Source organism: Panulirus ornatus, chromosome 66 (assembly GCF_036320965.1).
Source record: "Panulirus ornatus isolate Po-2019 chromosome 66, ASM3632096v1, whole genome shotgun sequence".
Lineage (NCBI taxonomy): Eukaryota > Metazoa > Arthropoda > Malacostraca > Decapoda > Palinuridae > Panulirus > Panulirus ornatus.
The window spans coordinates 4934585-4961898 of record NC_092289.1 but is presented as its reverse complement, the minus strand read 5'-3'; the positions used below and the strand labels follow the sequence as shown (position 1 = coordinate 4961898).

At 40.8% G+C, this 27314-nt stretch overlaps 1 protein-coding gene and 1 long non-coding RNA gene across 6 annotated transcripts in view; one reads left to right on the top strand and one right to left on the bottom strand.

The window, feature by feature from the left end:
- The window catches only part of LOC139746775 (uncharacterized), a 33511-nt gene extending 7518 nt beyond the window's left edge, over nucleotides 1–25993 (top strand). The window contains exons 2-4 of the long non-coding RNA XR_011712225.1: nucleotides 20050–20664; nucleotides 20844–20966; nucleotides 25855–25993. This is a non-coding gene — a long non-coding RNA (uncharacterized lncRNA). The remainder of the gene's footprint in view (nucleotides 1–20049; nucleotides 20665–20843; nucleotides 20967–25854) is intronic.
- Nucleotides 21997–27314, bottom strand: part of Pur-alpha (Purine-rich binding protein-alpha) — a 451808-nt gene continuing 446490 nt past the window's right edge. For 4 of the 5 annotated variants that reach the window (XM_071658309.1, XM_071658311.1, XM_071658306.1 and 1 more), the window contains one exon: nucleotides 26912–27312. In XM_071658309.1, coding sequence (XP_071514410.1) covers nucleotides 27181–27312 — 132 coding nt within the window. In that variant the 3' untranslated portion in view covers nucleotides 26912–27180. Of the gene's footprint in view, nucleotides 27313–27314 lie in introns of all 5 variants that reach the window. The other variant, XM_071658308.1, reaches the window with a different exon arrangement.

Here is a 27314-nt window from a genome sequence, read left to right as displayed (position 1 = left end):
GTTGTTTTGTTTATACAAAGCATTGATTCGTCCTCGTATGGAGTACTGCTCACATATATGGGGTAGTTCTAGCTCTGTATCCATGCTTGACCTTCTCGTCCTATGCCACAATGTTGGTTCACTTTCCCTCTTCTATAGGTACTCCTTTGGCTTTTGCTCCCAATAGCTGGCTACCTGTGTACCCCCACCAATAGCTATACCACGCAATATTCGGCAAGCTGCTGCATAACATGATTACTGTTTGTACATTGGCCTTTCAAGTTTGGTGCCATTTTGACGACTGTTTCCCTGAACCTCAGAGCTTTGGAACTCTGTATTCTCATGTCTTTCCCAATAACTATGACCTAGCACATTTTAAAAGACACATTTTTCATATCCTCCAAAAATTTTAAATACTTTCCCTTGGCTTTTCTTTTTACATTTCATAAGTCTCTGTATTTCAGTTAAGGCCCAGCCTTGTTGTGGACTTTAGTTTGTGACTGGGGCTTTCATGATACATAAAAAAAAGAAGTGACTCACAAGAGAGAGAGAGAATTGTCCAATCACTTACCATCAGTAGAAATCAGAGAATGCAGTGATTCACAAGACTCATAGTAACAAACTCTGATATACATTAAAGAAAATCAACACGTTATTGTGCTAGACCAGCCCTAACTTATGAATCACCCTTGACCCAATGGCAATGAAACACTTTCTCGTAAAGAACACTCAAACATACTTATTAGACACTTTTTAACCATTAGCCACAAACCAAGAATAGGTAAGTCATGAAAAGCTGCTGAAAATCCATCCAGAAATAATAACACCCACCTTTCACTCCTCATACATGCAATGCAATTAAAACATTAAATAAGTCTCCTGCTACAGACCCTGACAACATAATAGACTTTCATGTAAAATCACTGTGATCCAGCTGCATTCAAAGCAATGAGAGATCATTTCAGCTACTACTTGCCACACCACAAAATCCCTAATATATGAAAATTTGCCAGCATAAATACCAATCCTAAAACCCTCCAAAACCACCCAGCTCACCCTCTTCTTACCTTCCTATATCACTGCTACCATCTGTATCCAACTTGTGAAAAAATTATCCACAATAAAATCAAACACAACATCCTATTTCATCCACAGCATGGTTACGGACCCAAAAATTCTTCCATGCTACGCCCTGAACTCACACAACATGGCCTAGGTCAGTGATTCCCAAACCTGGGGTTGACCCATTAAGGGTTGGAAGCCTAATCACAGAGGGTCTTGGAGAGCTCATGGAGTCGCAAGTGTCTTATCAAGGGTTACAATCAGTGTTAAAGGGCCAGATGTTGGGAAAATATCTTTCATGACTGGTTAGTTCAGGAGATTAGCTTGGTAATTTTTTCCATGATCATCAAAGTGGATGGGGAGTGTGAGGTCAGGTTTGGTCAGCAGACTAACATTAGATACCTGAAGTTATTCCTGTGGTGACCCAAAATGCAGCCAAATGACATGTTGTACAACCGAGACTCAAGGTTCAGTGGCACAGTCTAATTGTATTACAGAACTATTATTATTACTATACTTAATTGCTGTTTCCTGCATCAGCAAGTTAGTGCCCAACCACTCATATACAGATTTTTTTTTTCATTTTTGCTTTGTCGGTCTTCCGTGTTAGCGAGGTAGCGCAAGGAAACAGACGAAAGAATGGCCCAACCCACCCACATACACGTCCACATACGCACATATACATATATACACATGTACACAATTCATACTGTCTGCCTTTATTCATTCCCATTGCCACCCCGCCACACATGAAATAATAACCCCCTCCCCCTCATGTGCACGAGGTAGCGCTAGGAAAAGACAACAAAGGCCACATTGGTTCACACAGTCTCTAGCTGTCATGTAATAATGCACCGAAACCACAGCTCCCTTTCCACATCCAGGCCTCACAGAACTTTCCATGGTTTACCCCAGACGCTTCACATGCCCTGGTTCAATCCATTGACAGCACGTCGACCCCGGTATACCACATCGTTCCAATTCACTCTATTCCTTGCACACCTTTCTCTCTCCTTCATGTTTAGGCCCTGATCACTCAAAATCTTTTTCACTCCATCTTTCCACCTCCAATTTGGTCTCCCACTTCTCGTTCCTTCCACCTCTGACGCATATATCCTCTTGGTCAATCTTTCCTCACCCATTCTCTCCATGTGACCAAACCATTTCAAAACACTCTCTTCTGCTCTCTCAACCACACTCTTCCTATTATCACACATCTCTCTTACCCTATTATTACTTACTCGATTAAACCATCTCACACCACATATATATATATATATACAGATATATATACATTGTTAGGGAGGTGAATGCAAGAGTTTTGGAAAGAGGGGCAAGTATGAAGTCTGTTGGGGATGAGAGAGCTTGGGAAGTGAGTCAGTTGTTGTTTGCTGATGATACAGCGCTGGTGGCTGATTCATGTGAGAAACTGCAGAAGCTGCTGACTGAGTTTGGTAAAGTGTGTGAAAGAAGAAAGTTAAGAGTAAATGTGAATAAGAGCAAGGTTATTAGGTACAGTAGGGTTGAGGGTCAAGTCAATTGGGAGGTGAGTTTGAATGGAGAAAAACTGGAGGAAGTGAAGTGTTTTAGATATCTGGGAGTGGATCTGGCAGCGGATGGAACCATGGAAGCGGAAGTGGATCATAGGGTGGGGGAGGGGGCGAAAATTCTGGGAGCCTTGAAGAATGTGTGGAAGTCGAGAACATTATCTCGGAAAGCAAAAATGGGTATGTTTGAAGGAACAGTGGTTCCAACAATGTTGTATGGTTGCAAGGCGTGGGCTATGGATAGAGTTGTGCGCAGGAGGATGGATGTGCTGGAAATGAGATGTTTGAGGACAATGTGTGGTGTGAGGTGGTTTGATCGAGTAAGTAACGTAAGGGTAAGAGAGATGTGTGGAAATAAAAAGAGCGTGGTTGAGAGAGCAGAAGAGGGTGTTTTGAAATGGTTTGGGCACATGGAGAGAATGAGTGAGGAAAGATTGACCAAGAGGATATATGTGTCGGAGGTGGAGGGAACGAGGAGAAGAGGGAGACCAAATTGGAGGTGGAAAGATGGAGTGAAAAAGATTTTGTGTGATCGGGGCCTGAGCATGCAGGAGGGTGAAAGGAGGGCAAGGAATAGAGTGAATTGGAGCGATGTGGTATACCGGGGTTGACGTGCTGTCAGTGGATTGAATCAAGGCATGTGAAGCGTCTGGGGTAAACCATGGAAAGCTGTGTAGGTATGTATATTTGCGTGTGTGGACGTATGTATATACATGTGTATGGGGGTGGGTTGGGCCATTTCTTTCGTCTGTTTCCTTGCGCTACCTCGCAAACGTGGGAGACAGCGACAAACCAAAAAAAATATATATATATATATACATAAATGCCTATACACACAAATACACATACATATACATATCAACATATATATATTCATACTTGCTTGCCTTCATCCATTCCTGTCGCTACCATGCCAGGAAATAGCATTCCCCCCACCTTTCAGCGAGGTGTGTGTATTTATCTGTAGATAGGGTGCAGGGGAGGGTGGATGTGTTGGAAATGAGATGTTTTGAGGACAATATGTAGTATGAGGTGGTTTGATCAAGTGATGAAAGGGTAAGAAAGATGTTTGGTAATAAAAAGAGTGTGGTTGAGAGAGCAGAAGAGGGTGTATTGAAATGGTTTGGTCATATGGAGAGAATGAGTGAGGAAAGATTGACAAAGAGGACATATGTGTCAGAGGTGGAGGGAACGAGAAGTGGGAGATCAAATTGGAGGTGGAAGGATACAGTGAAAAAGATTTTGAGTGATCGGGGCCTAAACATGCAGGAGGGTGAAAGGCATGCAGGGAATAGAAAGAATTGGAACGATGTGGTATACCTGGGTCGACGTGCTGTCATTGGATTGAACCAGGGGATGTGAAGCATCTGGGATAAACCATGGAAACGTTTGTGGGTCCTGGATGTGGAAAGGAAGCTGTGGTTTCGGTGCATTATACATGACAGCTAGAGACTGAGTGTGAACAAATGTGGCCTTTGTTATCTTTTCCTAGCGCTACCTCGCGCACTTGCGGGGGGAGGGGGTGTCATTTCATGTGTGGCAGGGTGGCAATGAGAATGAATGAATGCAGCAAGTATGAATTATGTACATGTGTATATATGTATACGTCTGTGTATGTATAAGTATGTATTGTCTGTGTATGTATAAGTATGTATAAGTTGAAATGTATAGGTATGTATATGTGTGTGTGTGGGCTTGTATGTATATACATGTGTATGTGGGTGGGTTGGGCCATTCTTTTCTCTGTTTCCTTGCGCTACCTCGCCAACGTGGGAGACAGTGACAAAGTATAATAAATAGAGAGAGAGAGAGGTAAAATGTGTGAAAGAAGAAAGTTGAGAGTAAATATAAAGAGTAAGGTTATTAGGTTCAGTAGGGTTGAGGGACAAGTTAATTGGGAGGTAAGTTTGAGTGCAGAAAAACTGGAGGAAGTAAAGTGTTTTAGATATCTGGGAGTGGACTTGGCAGCAGATGGAACCATGGAAGTGGAAGTGAGTCACAGGGTAGGGAAGGGAGCAAAGGTTCTGGGAGAGTTGAAGTATGTAAGGAAGGCGAGGACGTTATCTTGGAGAGCAAAAATGGGTATGTTTGAAGGAATAATGGTTCCAACGTTATATGGTTGTGAGGCATGGACTATAGATAGGGTTGTGCGGAAGAGGGTGGATGTGTTGGAAATGAAATGTTTGAGGACAGTATGTGGTGTGAGGTGGTTTGATTAAGTAATGAAAGGGTAAGAGAGATGTGTGGTAATAAAAAGAGTGTGGATGAGAGAGTTGAAGAGGGTGTGTTGAAATGGTTTGGACACATGGAGCGAATGAATGAGGAAAGATTAACTGAGGATATATGTGTCAGAGGTGGAGGGAAGGGGGAGAAGCAGGAGACCAAACTGAAGGTGGAAGGATGGAGTGAAAAGGATTTTGAGCGATCAGAGCCTGAACATACAGGAGTGTGAAAGGCATGCAAGGAATAGAAAGACTTGGAATGATGTGGTATACCGGGATCAACGAGCCGTCAGTGGATTGAACCAGGGCATGTGAAGCATCTGGGGTAAACCATGGAAAGTTTTATGGGTCCTGGATGTGGAAAGCGAGCTGTGGTTTTGGTTAATTACATATGAGAGCTAGAGACTAAGTGTGAATGAATTTGGCCTTTTTTTGTTTGTTCCTGGCACTGCCTCGCTCAAGGGGGGATGCTATTTCACGTGTGGTAGGGTGGAAATGGGAATGGATGAAGGCAGCAAGTGCGGATGTGTATGTGTGTATGCATATGTATGTATATGTTGAAATGTATACTTATTTATACGTGCGTGTGTCGGCGTTTATGTATAAACATGTGTATGTGGGCTGGGCCATTCCTCATCTGTTTCCTTGTGTTACCTCGCTAATGCGGGAGACAACAGTTAAGTATAATAAATAAATAAAAATGTAAATATAAGTTGGGAGGTGGGCAGATTAGAAAGGGTAGTGAGTGGTGGGACGAAGAAGTAAGAGTGTTAGTGAAAGAGAAAAGAGAGGCGTTTGGATGATATTTGATATTTGCAGGGAAGTAGTGCAAATGACTGGGAGATGTTTTAAAAGAAGTTGCAAGAGGTCAAGAGAAAGGTGTAAGAGTTGAAAAGAGAGCAAATGAGAATTGGGGTGAGAGAGTATCATTACATTTTAGGGAGAATAAAAAGATGTTTTGGAAAGAGGTAAATAACATGCATAAGACAAGAGAACAAATGGGAACATTGGTGAAGGGAGCAAGTGGGGAAGTGATAACAGATAGTGATGGAGTGAGGAGATGGAGTGAGTATTTTGAAGGTATGTTGAATGTGTTTGATGATAGAGTGGCAGATATAAGGTGTTTTGGTTGGGGTGGTGTAGGGAGAATGATTTGGTGACGAGGTAGAGAAAGCTTTGTGGAAGGTGAAATCCGGCAGAGCAGTAGGTTTGGATGGTATTACAGTGGAATCTATTAAAAAATGGGGTGACTGTTGTTAATTGGTTGGTATGGATATTCAATGTATGTATGGATCATGGTGAAGTGCCTGAAGATTGGTGGAATGCATGCATAGTGCCATTGTACAAAGGCAAAGGGGATAAAGGTGAGTGTTCAAACTATAGAGGTATAAGTTTGTTGAGTATTCCTGAGAAATTATATGGGAGGGTATTGATTGAGAGGGTGAAGGCATGTACAGAGCATCGGATTGGGGAAGAGCAGTTTGGTTTCTGAAGTGGCAGAGGATGTGTGGATCAGGGGTTTGCTCTGAAGAATATATGTGAGAAATACTTAGGAAAACAAGTGGATATGTATGTAGCATTTATGGATCTGGAAAAGGCATATGATAGGGTTGATAGAGATGTTTTGTGGAAGGTTTTAAGAGTATACTGTGTGGGAGGCAAGTCACTAGAAGCAGTGAAAAGATTTTACCAAGGATGTAAGGCATGTGTACAAGTAGGAGGAGAGGAGAGTGATTGGTTTCTAGTGAATGTCGGTCTGCAGCAGGGGTGTGTGTGATGTCCCCATGGTTGTTTAATTTGTTTATGGATAGGGTGGTTAGGGAGGTAAATGCAAGAATTTTGGAGAGAGGGGTGAGTGTGCAGTCTGTTGGGGAAGAGAGGGCTTGGAAGTGAGTCAGTTGTTTGCTGATGAAACAGCTCTAATGGCTGATTTCGAGTGAGAAACTGCAGAAGTTGGTGACCAAATTCGGAAAAGTGTGTGAAAGGAGAAAGTTGAGAGTAAATATGAATAAGAGCAAGGTTATTAGGTTCAGTAGGGTTGAGGGACGTGCTAATTGGGATGTAAGTTTGAATGGAGAAAAATTGGAGGAAGTGAAGTGTTTTAGATATCTGGGAGTGGACTTAGCAGTAGATGGCACCATGGAAGTGGAAGTGAGTCACAGAGTGGGGGAGGGGGTGAAGGTTCTGGGAGCAATGAAGAATGTATGGAAAGAGATAATGTTATCTTAGAGAGCAGAAATGGGTATGTTTGAAGGAATAGTAGTTCCAACAATATTATATAGTTGTAAGGCATGGGCTATAGATAAGGTTGTACGGAGAAGGGTGGATGTGTTGGAAATGAAATGTTTCAGGACAATATGTGGTATGAGGTGGTTTGATCGAGTAAGAAGTGAAAGGGTAAGAAAGATGTGTGGAAATAAAAAGAGTGTGGTTGAGAGAGCAGAAAAGGGTGTGTTGAAATGGTATGGACATATAGAGAGAATGATTGACAAAAGGTAGACACAGGATATATATGTCAATGTATGTATATGTATATGTATATGTATATGTCTGTGCAGGAGGGTGAAAGGAGGGCAAGGAATAGAGTGAATTGGAGCGATGTGGTATACCGGGGTTGACGTGCTGTCAGTGGATTGAATCGGGGCATGTGAAGCGTCTGGGGTAAACCATGGAAAGCTGTGTAGGTATGTATATTTGCGTGTGTGGACGTATGTATATACATGTGTATGGGGGTGGGTTGGGCCATTTCTTTCGTCTGTTTCCTTGCGCTACCTCGCAAACGCGGGAGACCGGAAAAAAAAAAATATATATATATATATTTTTTTTTTTTTTTCAAACTATTCGTCATTTCCCGCGTTAGCGAGGTAGCGTTAAGAACAGAGAACTGGGCCACTGAGGGAATATCCTCACCTGGCCCCTTCTCTGTTCCTTCTTTTGGAAAATTAAAAAAAATTGAGAGGGGAGGATTTCCAGCCCCCCGCTCCCTCCCCTTTTAGTCGCCTTCTACGACACGCAGGGAATACGTGGGAAGTATTCTTAATCCCCTATCCCCTATATATATAGATATATACTTAGAAAAGCAAATGGATTTGTATGTAGCATTTATGGATCTGGAGAAGGCATATGATAGAGTTGATAGAGATGCTCTGTGGAAGGTATTAAGAATATATGGTGTGGGAGGCAAGTTGTTAGAAGCAGTGAAAAGTTTTTATCGAGGATGTAAGGCATGTGTACGTGTAGGAAGAGAGGAAAGTGATTGGTTTTCAGTGAATGTAGGTTTGCGGCAGGGGTGTGTGATGTCTCCATGGTTGTTTAATTTGTTTATGGATGGGGTTGTTAGGGAGGTGAATGCAAGAGTTTTGGAAAGAGGGGCAAGTATGAAGTCTGTTGGGGATGAGAGAGCTTGGGAAGTGAGTCAGTTGTTGTTCGCTGATGATACAGCGCTGGTGGCTGATTCATGTGAGAAACTGCAGAAGCTGGTGACTGAGTTTGGTAAAGTGTGTGAAAGAAGAAAGTTAAGAGTAAATGTGAATAAGAGCAAGGTTATTAGGTACAGTAGGGTTGAGGGTCAAGTTAATTGGGAGGTGAGTTTGAATGGAGAAAAACTGGAGGAAGTAAAGTGTTTTAGATATCTGGGAGTGGATCTGGCAGCGGATGGAACCATGGAAGCGGAAGTGGATCATAGGATGGGGGAGGGGGCGAAAATTCTGGGAGCCTTGAAGAATGTGTGGAAGTCGAGAACATTATCTCGGAAAGCAAAAATGGGTATGTTTGAAGGAATAGTGGTTCCAACAATGTTGTATGGTTGCGAGGCGTGGGCTATGGATAGAGTGGTGCGCAGGAGGATGGATGTGCTGGAAATGAGATGTTTGAGGACAATGTGTGGTGTGAGGTGGTTTGATCGAGTAAGTAACGTAAGGGTAAGAGAGATGTGTGGAAATAAAAAGAGCGTGGTTGAGAGAGCAGAAGAGGGTGTTTTGAAATGGTTTGGGCACATGGAGAGAATGAGTGAGGAAAGATTGACCAAGAGGATATATGTGTCGGAGGTGGAGGGAACGAGGAGAAGAGGGAGACCAAATTGGAGGTGGAAAGATGGAGTGAAAAAGATTTTGTGTGATCGGGGCCTGAACATGCAGGAGGGTGAAAGGAGGGCAAGGAATAGAGTGAATTGGAGCGATGTGGTATACCGGGGTTGACGTGCTGTCAGTGGATTGAATCAGGGCATGTGAAGCGTCTGGGGTAAACCATGGAAAGCTGTGTAGGTATGTATATTTGCGTGTGTGGACGTATGTATATACATGTGTATGGGGGTGGGTTGGGCCATTTCTTTCGTCTGTTTCCTTGCGCTACCTCGCAAACGCGGGAGACAGCGACAAAGCAAAAATATATATATATATATATATATATATATATATATATATATATATATATATATATATATATATATATGGAGAAACAAGAGACCAAATGGAGGTAGAAGGATGGAGTGAAAAAGATTTTGAGCGATCAGGGCCTGAACATACAGGAGGTTGAAAGGTGGCAAGGAATAGAGTGAACTGGAACGATGTGGTATACCAGGGTCGATGTGCTGTCAATGGATTGAACCAGGGTATGTGAAGCGTCTGGGGTAAACCATGGAAAGGTCTGTGGGGCCTGGATGTGGAAAGGGAGCTGTGGTTTTGATGCATTACACGTGACACTTAGAGACTGAGTGTGAATGAATGTCGGCATTTTGTCTGTTCCTGGCACTGCCTTGCTGCTATTTTGTGTGTGGCGTGGTGGTGATGGGAATGCTTGAAGGCAGCAAGTATGGATATGTACATGTGTATATATGTATGTCTGTGTATGTATATATATGTATATGTGCATGTGTAGGTGTTTATGTATATACATGTGTTTGTGGGTGGGTTGGGCCATTCCTTGTTCCCTCTCCTTTTGACTCACATATCCTCTTTGTCAATCTTTCCTTACTCATTCTTTCCATGTGACCAAACTATTTCAACACACCCTCTTCTGCTCTCTCAACCACACTCTTTTTATTACCACACATCTCTCTTACCCTGTCATTACTTACTCAATCAAACCACCTCAAACCACATATTGTCCTCAAACATTTCATTTCCAACACATCCACCCTCCTCCACGCAACCCTATTTATAGCCCATGCCTCTCAACCATATAACACTGTTAGAACCACTATTGCTTCAAACATACCCATTTTTGCTCCAAGATAATGTTCTCTTCTTCCACACTTTCTTCAACACTCCCAGAACCTTTACTCCCTCCCCCACCCTGTGACTCACTTCCACTTCCATGGTTCCATCCACTGCTAAATCCATATATAAATGTGAATAAAAGCAAGGTTATTAGGTTCAGTAGGGTTGAGGGACAAGTTAATTGGGAGGTAAGTTTGAATGGAGAAAAACTGAAGGAAATGATATGTTTTAGATATCTGGGAGTGTCAAAGGTGGAGGGAACGAGGAGAAGCGGGAGACCAAATTGGAAGTGGAAGGATGGAGTGAAAAAGATTTTGAACAATTGAGACCTGAACATACAGGAGGGTGAAAAGCGTGCAAGGAATAGGGTGAATCCCATATATTTATTTATTTTTTATTTTACTTTGTCGCTGTCTCCCACATTAGCGAGGTAGCGCAAGGAAACAGACGAAAGAATGGCCCAACCCACCCACATACACATGTATATACATACCTATACATCTCAACGTATACATATATATACACACACAGACATATACACATGTACATAATTCATACTGCCTGCCTTTATTCATTCCCATTGCCACCCTGCCACACATGAAATAACAACCCCTTCCCCCCTTATGTGCATGAGGTAGTGCTAGGAGAAGACAACAAAGGCCACATTCGTTCACACTCAGTCTCTAGCTGTCATGTATAATGCACTGAAACCACAGCTCCCTTTCCACATCCAGGCCCCACAGAACTTTCCATGGTTTACCCCAGACGCTTCACATGTCCTGGTTCAATCCATCGACAGCATGTCGACCCCAGTATACCCCATCATTCCAATTCACTCTATTCCTAGCATGCCTTTCACCCTCCTGCATGTTCAGGCCCCGATCACTCAAAATCTTTTTCACTCCATCTTTCCACCTCCAATTTGGTCTCCCACTTCTCCTCGTTCCCTCCACACATATATCCTCTTAGTCAATCTTCCCTCACTCATTCTCTTCATGTGACCAAACCATTTCAAAAACACCCTCTTCTGCTCTCTCAACCACACTCTTTTTATTACCACACATCTCTCTTACCCTATTATTACTTACTTGATAAAACCACCTCACACCACATATTGTCCTCAAACATCTCACTTCCAGCACATCCACCTTTCTCTGCACAACTCTATCTATAGCCAACGCCTCGCAACCATGTATATATTTTATTTTATTTATTATTTTACTTTGTCGCTGTCTCCCGCATTACTGAGGTAGTGCAAGGAAACAGACGAAAGAATGGCCCAACCCACCCACATACACATGTATATACCTACACGTCCACACACACAAATATACATACCTATACATCTCAACGTATACATATATATATATACACACACAGACATATATATATATATATATATATATATATATATATATATATATATACATATACACATGTACATAATTCATACTGTCTGCCTTTATTCATTCCCATTGCCACCCCACCACACATGAAATAACAACCCCTCTCCCCCATGTGCACAAGGTAGCACTAGGAAAAGACGGCAAAGGCCACATTTGTTCACACTCAGTCTCTAGCTGTCATGTATAATGCACCGAAACCACAGCTCCCTTTCCACATCCAGGCCCCACAGATCTTTCCGTGGTTTACCCCAGACGCTTCATATGCCCTAGTTCAATCCATTGACAGCATGTTGACCCCAGTATACCACATCATTCCAGTTCACTCTATTCCTTGCACGCCTTTCGCCCTCCTGCATGCTCAGGCTCCGATCACTCAAAATCTTTTTCACCCCATCTTTCCACCTCCAATTTGGTCTCCCACTTCTCGTTCCCTCCACCTCTGACACATATATCCTCTTGGTCAATCTTTCCTCACTCATTCTCTCCATGTGACCAAACCATTTCAAAACACCCTCTTCTGCCCTTTCAACCACACTCTTTATTACCACACATCTCTCTTACCCTATTATTATACTTAATTGCTCTCTCCCAGGTCAGTGAGGTAGCGCAAGGAAACAGACGAGGAATGGCCCAACTCACACACATATACATGTATATACATAAACATCCATACGTATACATATACATACACAGACATATACATATATACACATGTACATATACTTGGTGCCTTCATCCATTCCCATCACCACCCGGCCATACATGAACTAGCATCCCCCCTCCAGTGAGGTAGTGCGAGGAAAAGACAAAAAAGGCCACATTTGGTCACATTCAGTCTCTAGCTGTCATGTGTAATGCACCTAAACTTTTTTTGTCTGTTTTCCTGGCACTACCTTGCTGGACAAGGGGTGGCGTTGCTGTTTGCCTACTTGTAAATTCTTACTGATAGTGTTACTGTACTGGAACACAACATCAAACGCATTGTTTTTTGGTACCTGCCTTTTATGAGCCAAGTTAGGAGAATAAGGCAACACTAAACATTTTAACCTATCATTTTTCGCCTTTTTTGTTATTATTTATTTTTTTTTATTTTGCTTTGTCTCTGTCTCCCGCATAAGCAAGGTAGCGCAAGGAAACAGACGAAAGAATTGCCCAACCGTCCCACACACACATATACATACCTATACATCTCAACGTATACATATATATACACACAGGCATATACATATATACACATGTACATAATTCATACTGTCTGCCTTTATTCATTCCCATCGCCACCCCGCCACACATGAAATAACAATCCCCCCCCCTTCATGTGTGTGAAGTAGTGCTAGGCAAAGACAACAAAGGCCACATTCGTTCACACTCAGTCTCTAGCTGTCATGTAATAATGCACCGAGACCACAGCTCCCTTTCCACATCCAGGCCCCACAGAACTTTCCATGGTTTACCCCAGATGCTTCACATGCCCTGGTTCAATCCATTGACAGCACGTCGACTGCAGTATACCACATCGTTCCAATTCACTCTATTCCTTGCACACCTTTCACCCTCCTGCATGTTCAGGCCCCGATCACTCAAAATCTTTTTCACTCCATCTTTCCACCTCCAATTTGGTCTCCCATTTCTCTTCGTTCCCTCCACCTCTGACACATATATGCTCTTGGTTAATCTTTCCTCACTCATTCTTTCATTGTGACCAAACCATTTCAAAACACCCTCTTCTGCTCTCTCAACCACCTTCTTTATATTACCACACATCTCTCTTACCCTATTATTACTTACTCGATCAAACCACCTCACACCACATATTGTCCTCAAACATCTCATTTCCAGCACATCCACCCTCCTCTGCACAACTCTATCTATAGCCCACGCCTCACAACCATATAACATTGTTGGAACCACTATTCCTTCAAACATACCCATTTTTGCTTTCCGAGATAATGTTCTTGACTTCCACACATTCTTCAACACTCCCAGAACTTTCATCCCCTCCCCTACCCTATGATTCACTTCCGCTTCCATGGTTCCATCCGCTGCCAAATCCACTCTCAGATATCTAAAACACTTTACTTCCTCCAGTTTTTCTCCATTCAAACTTTCTTCCCAATTGACTTGTCCCTCAACCCTACTGTACCTAATAACCTTGCTCTTATTCACATTTACTCTCAGCTTTCTTCTTTCACACACTTTACCAAACTCAGTCACCAGCTTCTGCAGTTTCTCACACGAATCAGCCACCAGCGCTGTATCATCAGTGACAACAACTGACTCACTTCCCAAGCTCTCTCATCCACAACAGACTGCATACTTGCCCCTCTTTCCAAAACTCTTGCATTCACCTCCCTAACAACCCCATCCATAAACAAATTAAACAACCATGGAGACATCACACACCCTTGCCGCAAACCTACATTCACTAAGAACCAATCACTTTCCTCTCTTCCTACACGTACACATGCCTTACATCCTCGATAAAAACTTTTCACTGCTTCTAACAACTTGCCTCCCACACCATATATTCTTAATAACTTCCACAGAGCATCTCCATCACCTCTGTCATATGTTACTAGATGCATAGAATGTCTTCCTCGCTTTCCAGCGAGCTGTATTCACATACCTTATAGGATAACATAGCTGCCAAAAGATACGTATTATTTGACTGCATTCATCTACCAGACTAATGGGATCACACATCCATAATGCTCTTAAAAACATAAACATAACTACAGGCATTTTTACAGAAGAATCATGTTCTGAAAAATGAATATATCTCTCAGAGATGGTATGCTTCCTGTAGATCTTGAAGAACAAATGATCATACTCCCTAGTCATGAAAACATCAAGAAATGGCAATTTGTCAGCTTTTTCCCTTTCAATCTTGAATTTGATGGTGGGGTGGACGTTATTTAATGAATTAAAGAAAACATCACAGTCTTGGAAGATGGCAATAAGGACCACATATCATCAACATATCTAAACCAGATTTTTGGATGATTACTGATTGAAGTTTGAATTTCACTCTCAAAGTATTCCATAAGTTACTGAGGATAGGACTGAGGGGATTTTTCATGGCAAGACCAAACTTCTGTGTATAAAAATTATTGTCATCATCTTGGAAAACATTATTGGAAACACAAAGCTCTACTATGTCAATGAAAGTTTTTATGGGCAGGGGCAAGGCAGATCAGAAAGAACCACCACCTGGAATGGAAAACTGACAAAATCTTTCTCAATAATTTATTGGCAAAAACATCAAATTGAGATAAGAGCTTTATGAAGTTTGCACCTGATAAGGCAGATTGTCTTGCGAAACGTGTAATGCTGCATGTGATAGAAAGATATCATGTTAAAATTGTATGAACTATTGAATTGCAATTTCATCTTCAGTGTATATATATGTTTGAGTGTGTGTGTATCCCTACTTGTGCAATGGCATTATTGTAACCAATGAGTTAGGAGGTGCTGCTACTGTGTTAAGTAAAGAAGCACAGAATTGGAAAAAGTATTGGGTTCCATCACCTCGAAGGGTACTCTTAGTTTTGCTGGAGTAGCCAAGGCTCACCCCGTCTTCTCATGGTGACCTCATTAGTACACCCCTTAGGTTTGGAACTAAAGGGGGGAGGCATTGCCCAATTACAGCAGGGCAATAGTTTTTGATTTGGACAGACACCTGAGGTGTACTGTTACTTTTAGTTTTGACAATTTTTGAGCCTCACTGCATCTGGAAACACTGCACTGGAGTTGCCCTTTGCCAGTGACCTGTCAAGGGTGAGGCACAAAAGGCTAAGAAGTAGCATTGGAGTTTATCAGTTATGCTCGAAGGTTAAAAGGAACGAGTGATTGAAGGTGATGGCACTGAATGTGAATGGGGATGACTGGGGGAGAATAAAAGGAGGGAGATTGTGGAAAGGTTTGAAAGTCGTAGCAAACCCATATCCTCAAGCAGCGTGTGTGGCGTGAAAATGGAAATGATGAATGCAAGTTATGGGAGGGCATGGAAGAAGGTGTGGTATGGATGGGAATGAGTGAAAATTATTGGGGGAGGAAAGAAGGATGTGCAATTCTGCTACCACCAAGAGTATGGGAGGAGGATGTTACAGAACATGGATGGAATGGATCAAGAATAATGTGGGTGAAAGGAAGGATTGGGATTAAAAAATATGCACGGGTATGTGTATATGCACTTGTGAATATGAAGACTGTAGGAGGTAAGGATGAAATGAAGCTTTTCCGGAGAAATATGAATGACCATATAAACAGTTTTGAGAATGATTGAAATGTAGTCATATTGGGTGTCATGAATGTGAGAATGGGATGTGATGAAATTGGTGAGATAGTTGGTAAATGGGGAGTGTATGCATTTGTTTTTTACCTCTAGTCCATCCACTGTAAATACACAGTCTTGCCCCCAATTGGTTCACTTGGTCACACTCTTAAATGTATCTATTCTAACAGCACCTCCAGCAGCCCCTTCTAAGCATAATAATGGCACCTCAACAAAGCTGACTGGAATAACTTGTGTAACTTCTTTTCTGACTTTCCTTGGGTAGATTACCATCTCTTATGTGGTGATGCGTCTGTCTCCGCCAATCCATGGTTCAACCGTTCCTGTCTGAGGCCATTCAGGCAAGGGATCAGGCATATCAGGCTTGGAAAAACTCTCCTTCTTCTGGCTCCCATTCAGCTTTCATCACTGCCCATAATCGCTGCAAGCTCATTATCCATGAGGCGAAGCATTTCTTTATTCAAAGGAAGTGCGATAACCTCTCCTTGTCAAACATTGATAGGTCTTTCTGGTCTTTAGCTAAGGGCATCTCAAACAACCTCTGTCACTCTACCTTCTCTTCACTTTTCTGCCCTGATGGTACTATATCTGTCTCTCCCATAGACAAAGCAACTCTGGTTCCCATTTCTCCTCTAACTCCACCTTGGATGACTTTGACCTTCCTTCACCCCCCTGATCCTCTTATTAATCCTATGACCCTTACCATAATCTCCTTTTTGGACTGTCCGAAAAGCGCTTCTTTCTCTGGACAGAAGCAAGGCTTATGGTGCTGATGGCATCCATCCCAGTGTACTGAAAGAGTGTGCCTCTGAACTTGCCCCTGTGCTTGCACATCTGTTCTGTTTCTGATTAAAAACCAAGACTTTTCCTTCTCCTTGTTAACATGCATTGATACATCCCATCCCTAAAGAAGGGTGACCGTTCTGACCCCCTCAAACTATTGTCCTAATGTTTTGACATTACCATTTCGTTTCTTAGAATCTCTCCTCAACTCCTATATCCTTAAACACCTCGAAAATGAATCCTCTCTGATCACTAGTATGGTTTCCATAAGGCGAGATCTAACGGTGATATTCTATCCTGTCTTATGAATGTCTGGTCATCATCCCTGAAAGATTTTAGGAAATCAAGTGTATTTGCCCTTGACATATCCATGGCTTTTGACAGGGTGTGGCATCAGGGTCTCATCTCTAAGCTCCCCTCTTTTGGCTTCCCTCCCTCACTTTGCTCCTTTATATCTAGCTTCCCCTATGGCTGATTTATCTCTGTGGTTGTTTCTCCATCAACAGTGGTGTCCCTGAAGGTTTTGTCCTGTCCCCTATGCTTTTTCTTCATTTTTTTCAATGATTTCCTCTCCACAAATAATCCAGTGCACTCATAGGCTGATGTCTCAACACTGCATTCATCCACATCCTTCAATTCTGCTCCCTCTTCTCTTGCTCGGTCTGCATCTCATCTCGACTGAGCTTCCTCATTCAACTCAAAACTTGGACAGGATATCTCAGTGGGGTACACAAAATCCTGTTAAGTTTAATGCCTCCAAGACCCAGTTTCTACCTATCTCTTTATCAGAAACTCCTCACAGCTCTCATCTCTCCTTTGAAGGTTCTGTAATTCCACCTATTGACTCAATAAACATACTTGGTATTACTGTAACATCCACTCTTTCTTGAAAACCCCACATTACAGTAATAGCTGACTTTTCCTCTAAGAAGCTGGGTGTCCTGTTTAGATGAAACTTTATCTTTTCTAAATAGTTACTTTGTTTATACAAGGGAATGATTCGTCCTTGTATGGAGTACTGCTCTCATGTTTGGGGTGGCTCTAGCTCTGCATCCTTACTTGACAGAGTGAAATCGAAAGCAATCTGCGTTATGAAATGTCCCAGGCTAACTTCCAAACTTGACCCCCTTGCCCTATGCTGCAATGATTCACTTTCCCTCTTTTATAGGTATTACTTTGGTTTTGCTCCCAACAGCTGGCTGCTTGTGTGCCCACACCACTAGCTAGACTGCGCAATACTCAGGAAGCTGCTACATCACATGATCATTGTATGGCTATTAGCAACTCAAGGGTGGGTTGTTTTGAGACCTGCCTCTTTCCGATGGAAGGCAAGAGCAAATGGGTTTGATTGACTATGTGGCAGTGATTGAAAGTATATGTTAAGGTATATGTTAAGGATATATGGTATAGTGGAAGAACTTTTGAATGGTGTAAAAGCCTTCTATAGAGGAGCAAATGCATGTGTAAGAGTGGATGGAGAGCTGAGCTAAAGTTTTGGGATACATGTAGGTGTGAGACAGGGCTGTGTGATGTCACGGTGCCATGAAAACAGACAAAAAAGGCCACCTTTGCTCACACTCAGTCTCCAGCTGTCATATATATGTGGATGGAGTGATAAGAGAGATAAAAACAAAACTAGGGGAATGAGGTGCAGAGGTGGACTGTAGCAGTGAGATATGGTGGCTAGTGACAAGCCTGTTTGCGGATGATACTGTGTTGTTTGTGGAGTGGAGTTGCAGAGGGTTTTAAGTGTGTTTTATGATGTGTGTAAGCATAGGCAATTGAAGGTAAATGCAAGTAAAAGTAAATAATGATGTTTCAAAGGAAATAGACTAAAAGTATAGATTTTGTAAAACATATAGAGTGAAAGAAGAAAGTGTACTAAATTGTGTTGTGGATATGGGGGTACTGGAAGAAGAATTTAAGTATCTGGGAGCTGTCTCGGGGAAGATAGGGTAAAGGTGTGAGTATGGAAGTGAAGAGAAGACTAAGGGACAGCATAGTCCTCCAAACCCTGACCTTTGCAGCTACAACATGGACATGGAATGAAAAACAGAGGTCAAGAATCCAGGCTGTGGAAAAGCATATGGTGTGACTAGAGGGAATGAAGAAGGAAATATGAGAGATGTGGTATGACAGGGAATGCAAAGGGAATGAATTGTGGAGTGGTAGAGTGGGTGAAATGTAATACTTTAAGGGAGTTGGGCATGTGGAAAGAATGCAAGACTGGGAGTTTACAAGGAGAGTGTATGATAGTACAACTATAGAGGTCGGCGTGAGTGGAAGACAGGAGGGAGAGAAATAGTGGAAGAATGCATGGAATGATGCATGCAAGGGAGGCATGTAAAGGTAGGGATATGTGGAGACACTTTTACCATGGCCACCCCTTGATGGGAGTTCCTGGAGGGAACGGGCATCAGAGATATAGATAGATAGATAGACAGTGTATATTATCCTAAGGAACTCTCTTGTGTGAAGAAAAAAAATAGGAAATGTTGTCTTACAGAACACATTTACATTGGATAATATATATGTTCTGTAATGAATACTTTCTTCAACATTTGTTTGGTAGGATTCAGAATGGACCACACCACACTAAGGTAGGTAGGTGGCTTGTGTACAATTATTGTCTTTTCCATGCATGATTTCACATAAGTGTAAACTTACATTTATGTACCTAAATACAGTACACCTATTATACTACTTTTCAGATGTCATTTTATACTATGTATACTATTTCTAGTACACGTGTATTTGCTATATGATTTTACTTATATTTTTAGTAAAACTTTTACATAAAAAATTGAGCAAATTATTATGACATAATCATCAATAAGATCAGGTATTGCATTACTTTGGGAGAGAGAGAGAGTGGCAGCTTGAGTAATATATATCTCTTGTGATAATATATATGGTGCTTGAGGCATGTGATGTTTATCCCAGCTACGGCAGGTAATTGTGACATGGACCACCAATAATTCTTGCGAGAATAGAACCCATTCAATTGTCAATAATAGCATTTGATTATTATAGCAGTTGAAGGGTTAAAGAGCATAAGTGACAGTACTGATGGACACACATGTACTAATTTGTTTTCATTATTGGATGAGCGTTTTCTTGCTTTCATTGCATCAATATAGGTGACTTTTTGTTATCACATAGCAAATTGTATGGTTAACTATCTTGGATGAATATTTATGCAAGAAATATTTTACTATAAGCTACAACTGACTGTTCTATGGCAGCAAATAGTGGGATATCAAAAACCAATCTTCATAAAAATTAAAATTTGGACAAATAAATTCGGGCAGTAATTTTAAGATACAAGATCAAATGTTTACAGGTAGGAGAATGCTGTTTATTGTGATTTATGCATCATGTTATATTTCCACGTTTTAATCCCATTCAGCCCTAGCTTGATTAAATCACATGACATTAGTCAGAATATAATATTATTTTGGTACCCAAAGCTGAAATGAATGTGTGTTATATGAGTATTGGGATGTGTGTATCAAGCTATGATAATTTTTTCTTTTTCAGACACATTTGAAATGGCGGCAAGAGGACGTAAAAATGACCCAAACATATTCTGCTACGTATGTGGATGTTTTGTGGTGGAGAATCAAATAGCAAATGATCAAAACATTTGTCAAGAAAGTATCATACACATTTGGGTATCCACATATAGTGTGTTGAACTTGTGTTGAGGAACTGGAGTTAAGGTCAAAAGTCACTTATCTTTAGAATACCCATGGTATGATGGGAACCTAACAACCACTTGAATGGCTGTTACTTTTATTCAGTTAACACTGTAGGTTGCACCACGAAAAATTGTGTCCCCAATATTCATTCAGCACTGAGACCATCAGAACATTACCCAGATGTGCATATTTCCTCACCATAAAATCTTGAAAAGCTCTTTTCTAAATCTAACTTGGACACCACTTTAAATGATGATACTGAATGCTACATACCTGATGGAGAGCTTTGTGAACCTCAGACTTTCACACGGAGTGAGCTATATGATTTGGATAGAAATCTACACTTGTGAAAAGATTCTGCAGAAGTTCTGGCATCTAGACTCCAAGAAAAAACCTACTTGTTCCTGCAAAAATGATTTTCTCCATGTGACCAGTGACGATTGAGTATATATCAGTTAAGTATCAAAGGAATATCTAATGATTTACACTGTATTTCAAAAGTTTTTGGGTAATATCTATCAGTATCTTTATAAGTTTATGTTCTCAGAAACTTCGCTGTTTAGTACATAATATGCACATACATTATTTAATGTTTGTAAGAAAACTTATCCTTTTTTTCTACTATCTTTACAGTTTGCAACAATAAAATCCTCTACCTTGATTTCACAAACATCCTTAAGGCGGCTTACTTCAATCAACCTTGGTGCATCTGTGGATAGGATTTTACTTGGAGTTTTCGAGTGTCCAGGACTTAAGGTCAGTATCGTTGTTAAGGAACTAACAGCCTGTTTTAACAGACTAATCTATGAAAGACATCTTTTCTGAGAAGAGTAGATAACTCAGGACTGATGAATTTTTGTTTGTTTGCCCAGAAAGACTGCCTAGCATGTGTCTTTCAAACGGTTGAGTTAGAGTGAGGAACTATGTATTCAGTGCTTCTCCACTTGTTTTGTTGGACATAGAATGTTTCAACCAAATGTTGTGTCCTTACATCTATGTATAAATCTAGAATTTGTCTCGGAAACCTACCACTAACTAACTTGTGTTTGCTGCATTCATTCATGTTTAATTGATTTCACAAATTCCCTCCTGAAGGATAACCTGATGTTCAAGGTTAGAACATTCAAAACTATACCCTCTTTTAATGATATATAGTTCCCTTACTTATATATATAGTTCCTTACTTATATATATTATAAATCACATGTTTTCCCCTCAACTAAATGCAGATCACTGCACTTCTACCTAATCAATTTTTTCATGTTCATTGTCATGCATGTAACTATTTTCAAATTTATATTTATACTTCATTGGAACCTGGTCTTGCCTGACAGTTTAACTTGTGTGTTTAGTGAAATAGTACGTATTTTAGTAAGTGTGAAAACCCATGTTTCACTCTAACACACATTAGACTTAGATTGATGATGTGTGTGAGTGGTGCTGTGAAGGTTATAATTATAAGCACCAGATCCACTCCATTAAATTGGCAATGGAGCATTGATAGAGATAAAATGGTAGATTAGGTGTATACTTATTTTTCCTACGCAGCAAACAGATTCTGAAATACACAGCATAAACACATAAACTATACTTACGTAAACTTCATTTGGTATAATCTCAAACCAAATGCCATTTAATGAATAGCCAAGCAGTCATACTCTTAAAAAACAGTTTTCATACATTTTTAAGTTTTTGTCTCTAAGACTCATTTTCATTCTCATCCATGCACATATTTATAATGTTATTGATAACACATTGGTGGACAAAAAAATTTTTAGTTCTGTAATGGCTTCACTCCCAATTTTAATGCAGACAGCATGTCTATACACACACAAATTATGGTTATGAAGATTAAAAAATCATCATGCCAGATCACAGTTTAAAATGGCATGGCATTTGATTGTTGTTTAATCACACAGTTGGGTTTTGTGTACATAAGACAGTACCTGTAACATCCTTACCATACCATTGCTTTAGGTTTTTTTTTTTTTTAATTTGATGCAAGTACTCGTAAGTTATTGCAGTTAGATAATATGTTTATTAATAATCAAAAAAACATACAAAACTCTAAATTTTGTATCAAAATACATGCAAATACTGGTCAGTTACATAACTGGCCGCACTTCACAGTGGCTTGGGAAGGGGAGGTTTAAGTGAAATTCACTTTCACGCACTTTCACACACATTCTCTCTTCAATACAAGGAAGTGGATTGAAAAAAGTTAATTCAGTCCAGTAATAACTTTCCTTGCTTTTCCTGTATCAAAATTAATTTTCAAACAAAATATAACCAAAACTTAAGAGGAGCATAGAATTAAAACAATGTAATCTACTTCTACTTTAGTATCTTTTAACTCATTCATTGGTATCAGTATCAATATTTTTAATGACAGCTCCTGACAATCTAGTCAATGAAAAGGGTAATCAAAATCAAATTCTACAATCAAAGCCTATGTATTGCCAAGTCCTGACTGACAAACAAAGCACCAATTGTTGTTTGGTACACAACTTTCAACAACCTCTTGCAATGAAGACCACTCGTGCATGTGTGAATGTTTTGACCTTTGTAGTAAGAAAAATAAAATAAAATAAAATTTTCTTTAAAAACATTTAAAAAACTTGAGTGAGGAGGTATATGATATTTCTCCACACCTCCTCTCGAGTCTGTTTCCATGCTTGTTTGGGAGTATCGTCCAGTGTGCCTGCTATAGCCAGAATAATTTTAACATTTGCAAGGGACAAGGAACTAGTGATGAAAATCAAGACCTATGTTTAGGAAAAACAGTCTCTTGCAATGCAACTGGTCACATATGCAGGTAATTTCTTTTTTAAATTATTTTTTGATGTTTGAATGACAAATCATAATTCATTGAAAATGACTATTTATATTTCCATCAAAAAGTCTTCATTTGGTAATTACAATTTCATTGGCATCATTCAAATTTCATAGCAAGATTTCCTTAGCAGTTCTTGGTGATCATGTTACTGCCACTTAACCAATTATTCCTGTACACGAAGAGATTTGGAAATCATGTACTGTTGCAATTTTGCCCTAACAAGAAATAGTTGAACAATGTGACAAAGCTTGTCAAGACACACAGGAGGACAAGATAGTAGTACAAGAACACAAGAGGATCCACTTTTGATCGTCTTTTTATTTCTTGCCAAAAAAGATGGGATTCAAGTGAGACTAATACATGTCCAATAGGTCATTAACAAAGCAAGAACTGAAGCAATTCAGAATCAGTATATGATTGGTGAAGGACAAATAAGAGCTAAATGACAATCATTGGAGAGAATAGCTGCTCCTAACAAAATGTATTAAGTATTTTTGGGAAACTAAATTGCCTTTTTCTTGCTTAAACCAGGCACATCAAGCAACAGATTTCCTCAAATCCCATCAAAACTGGGTAAAAATTCCCCAAAATCAAAGTAAAAAATATATATACATAAATAAATAAAAAAAGGAAAAAAAATAAAAAAAAGAACAAAATCCTCCTCCAGACTTCACTCACTCAATGAGCTAACACCCTGGACTGTTTATACTTCTTCAATTCCATCACCATGATACGACAAAAAATGGCAGTGAATTGGCTTGAAAACAAACAATGAAGGCTTCTATTCATCACTGTTTGGTAACACAGATTGAAGTATCCTACTCGGGGATGGTCAACATGGAGCAACAGACATGGACACACAAATACATATGGAAATGCTTGCCTGCATCAGTAGCTTGAGGCTCCCACTCATTCTCCACGTAGTAAGACAACCTTGAACTGATCAGGCACCCACTTACCTACTCCACTCACCACAATTCTACTACATTAATGGTGCTAGCTCAAGATATATTAGACCCCCTCCCCTACCTCCAACAGATACATGGCCTACTAGTGTATGAACTCATAGGGACACCAAATTACTGTATGCTTAGCATGTTCCATGCTGGGTTTACATTCCACACCTTTCTATTTTCCCACAATCTGCCAATAAACGTCCAAACCATTTTTTTTCTACAAATTTTCAGTATAGAAAATTCCATTACATACAGCACACTGAAAACTGGTAAGAAATTTTGCCTTAAAGTCTTGAAAGTTGCTACGTCAAGCTCACTCTATCCATGTAGGTGTGCTTGGTAGAAGGGCGCCTGCAAGCCTGGCCAGGACACAAAATGCTGGCTAATGACTACACCTGCCTCCCGTCAATGCAATGGCTAATGACTACGCCTGCCTCATGTCAACACACAATGCCAACCATTGCTGCATTTTTTCACTAAAATACATCAACAAAGTGACATACATAGGTATCCTTCATACACAATTACATTTAATAAAGAAATATGATTAAGGAAATTAAATTCCTTCCAGATTCTACAAGAAAATTACTTTCTGAAAATTGCCTGATATCAGTTGCTCCAATCTGGCAGTCACCTGCAGACTAGCAACACTGGAGGGAAACAGGCATAATAATCAATACCTTCCAGTCACCAATTAATGAAAAATTCAAATATTAAAAACAACCTCTGCGACCTTGCCAGAGACAGAGGTCCAATGCCATCAGCCAGCACTGGGCCACCAAGACACAAGCCAGAGCCACTGTGCACTCCTTAGATTGGTCTGCACTACAGCTTACCTCATGCCCTCCTTACTTCTACACACTTGGTATAAAAAACAATGCTTCTGAGTACTCTAGTACACAAACCTATCAACTACACATCCTTTATCCAACAAAAAATCATGAAATACAGATAACATGATACCTCTGGAAAACAAAAGAAATAAGCACACACACACAGAAGACTGCAGACCAGTCTAAGATGCTCATGAAAAATCAGCAAAAAGAAATGTATGGGGCAAAATTCCCCAGGACTGATTGTATATACAGGTGGAACAGAAACATGGTGGTGAGGATGAGTGATCAGGCCTGGTCTGGGGATCACACATTATTACCAGCTCAATACACATGGCCAACACCCTACCAAACAGTTTTACAGTTTTATGTAGAAAGTGATCATTCATATAAATAACATGATTAGTTACATAAATCTTTTCACAAAAAAACTCTCAGTATCAATTATAGATGTATGTAAACTTCCATTTCTTCCTATTCTGTTACTATTAAAGCTGTGTCAATCATTCTTGCTTGTCTTCCTGTCGTGCTCCCTCCAAATGCACCAACAAATATGCCTCTCCACGGTCCACAAGATAAGCCTTGATAAGAAGGATTGGGGGGAGTTTGAATTTGTTGTCCAACACTTGTATTTCATGAAGCGTATGGTCCACCACTGACAACCCAAACTCTGCACTTAGGAGAAGCATGACAAGATTCCCCAGCAAGATAATTCACATACTAATTAAGTCTCTATCTATAGCAAATCATTTTACAAAGTAAGTAAACAAAGTGTGATGTGTCCTGACTTGAGGTTTCAGTCTTCGTAGATGGGGGAAAGTCGGTGAATTTTGATGGTGCCTAGCCACAGCCTCGAGCACTGTCCTACCTGACCTATTGGTCCACTGGCAATACCAGCAGAAGCTAACAGTGAAGGCATCATGAACTATTTCAATGGCCAGCACCATTCCTGACCAGAGTAGTCAAGTCTTGTGTTGCTTATGTTATCTCTTTCCAAAAGCTTGTCTATTATTTTTCAGGTTAATAAGGAACAAGAGGACAGGTCCTGAGGCTCTGCTGACGGCACTGTTGGCGAGTTGGGTGGGAGCCCAAGGAGGCTTGAGGGCAGTCCAGCAAGGCAGGCAGGCAGCAGGGGGACAGGACGGTACTCTGCCACTTCACTTGGGCACCATGATGCTATTATTGAGTATCAAGTACAATTCAGTATTTATCTGCCGGCAATCTTGATCCGACTGGTTGACACACAAACCGTACTGTCCCCACTCCTTGAAACTAGCTCCATGGTTGTTGCTCTTGCTCCTGCTGGTACACCATCTGCTGCTAGGTTGGGTAGTGGCAATGAAAGACAACATGACAACTGGTGGCAGTGGCTGGTGAGGTCAGTCCGCATCGGGACGGCGGCACATGACTGCTGCCCACCACCCACACACCCATCATAACTCTCTACATAGCCACATTTAGTTTATGTGATTCCAGTTATTTCCATATTGCTCTTATCTTGCTTTGTTGATATTAACCAAACTTTACAGGTAGTTAATGCTGAGAATGTATGGTGGGTGTGTGGACTGGGCAGCAATGCACCACTCCAAGGCTCAACTCCACCACACTGCTTAATGGGCACCGGCCTAGTGTGGCCTCAAGCTATAGTAACAACAGTTTCATCAGTTACCATGACTTCTTCAACAATATGTTTATGTAACCTGCTGCAAGCCATGTCTATGAAAGGTCCTATAGTTTCTGCATGTTAGGTTCACCAGGCTTTCTATTCAACGATTCACTCACAGTTCTGTGACACAGTGATCACCGTGAGTTCTTTAAATAAATGCTACACACGCAGGCAACAGCCGGTTATTGTACATCCCACTTCAGCAAGTTACACGTGCCGCCAATGACAGTCAGTCTTCTATAATTATGTGTATCACTTACATTAAATTGCCTATAAATCCATTTTTTCTATAACTCTGGAAGTCTACCATGGACTTTTGTTTTCATTTTGTAAACAGATGCATCAGATTTCCTGTTCTCACTGGTATCTGTATATGTTTCATTTCCTGTTCTCACTGGTATCTGTAACTGTTTCATAAGCTATACAATAAACGACTCTGGTTATAGACTTCTCTTTACACTTTATACAAGAGTAGACTGGGAGTAGATTGGCAGTTTGTGGTGGGAATGGCAGCCAACACATGGGCTGGAGTAACAACAGGGTCCTCCTGAGGGTAGGTGGCAACAGTAGGGTCTCTCAGCACTTGTGTGACCACTTACTGGCTGCCAGAACACGTCACCATCCCCACACGTGCCTGTCACCAGTCAATCCTTTAGCATACCTAACACTGCCACGCAACTCATTTATTACTCTCACTAGGGCCCTTCTCACCACCGTCCTTCATTTTGTCTACATAATCAGCAAATATGTCCCGAAACCGTGACCATGATTTTTCTGGGATGGTAATGGCTGTCCTGAAGTTAGTCTTAACCT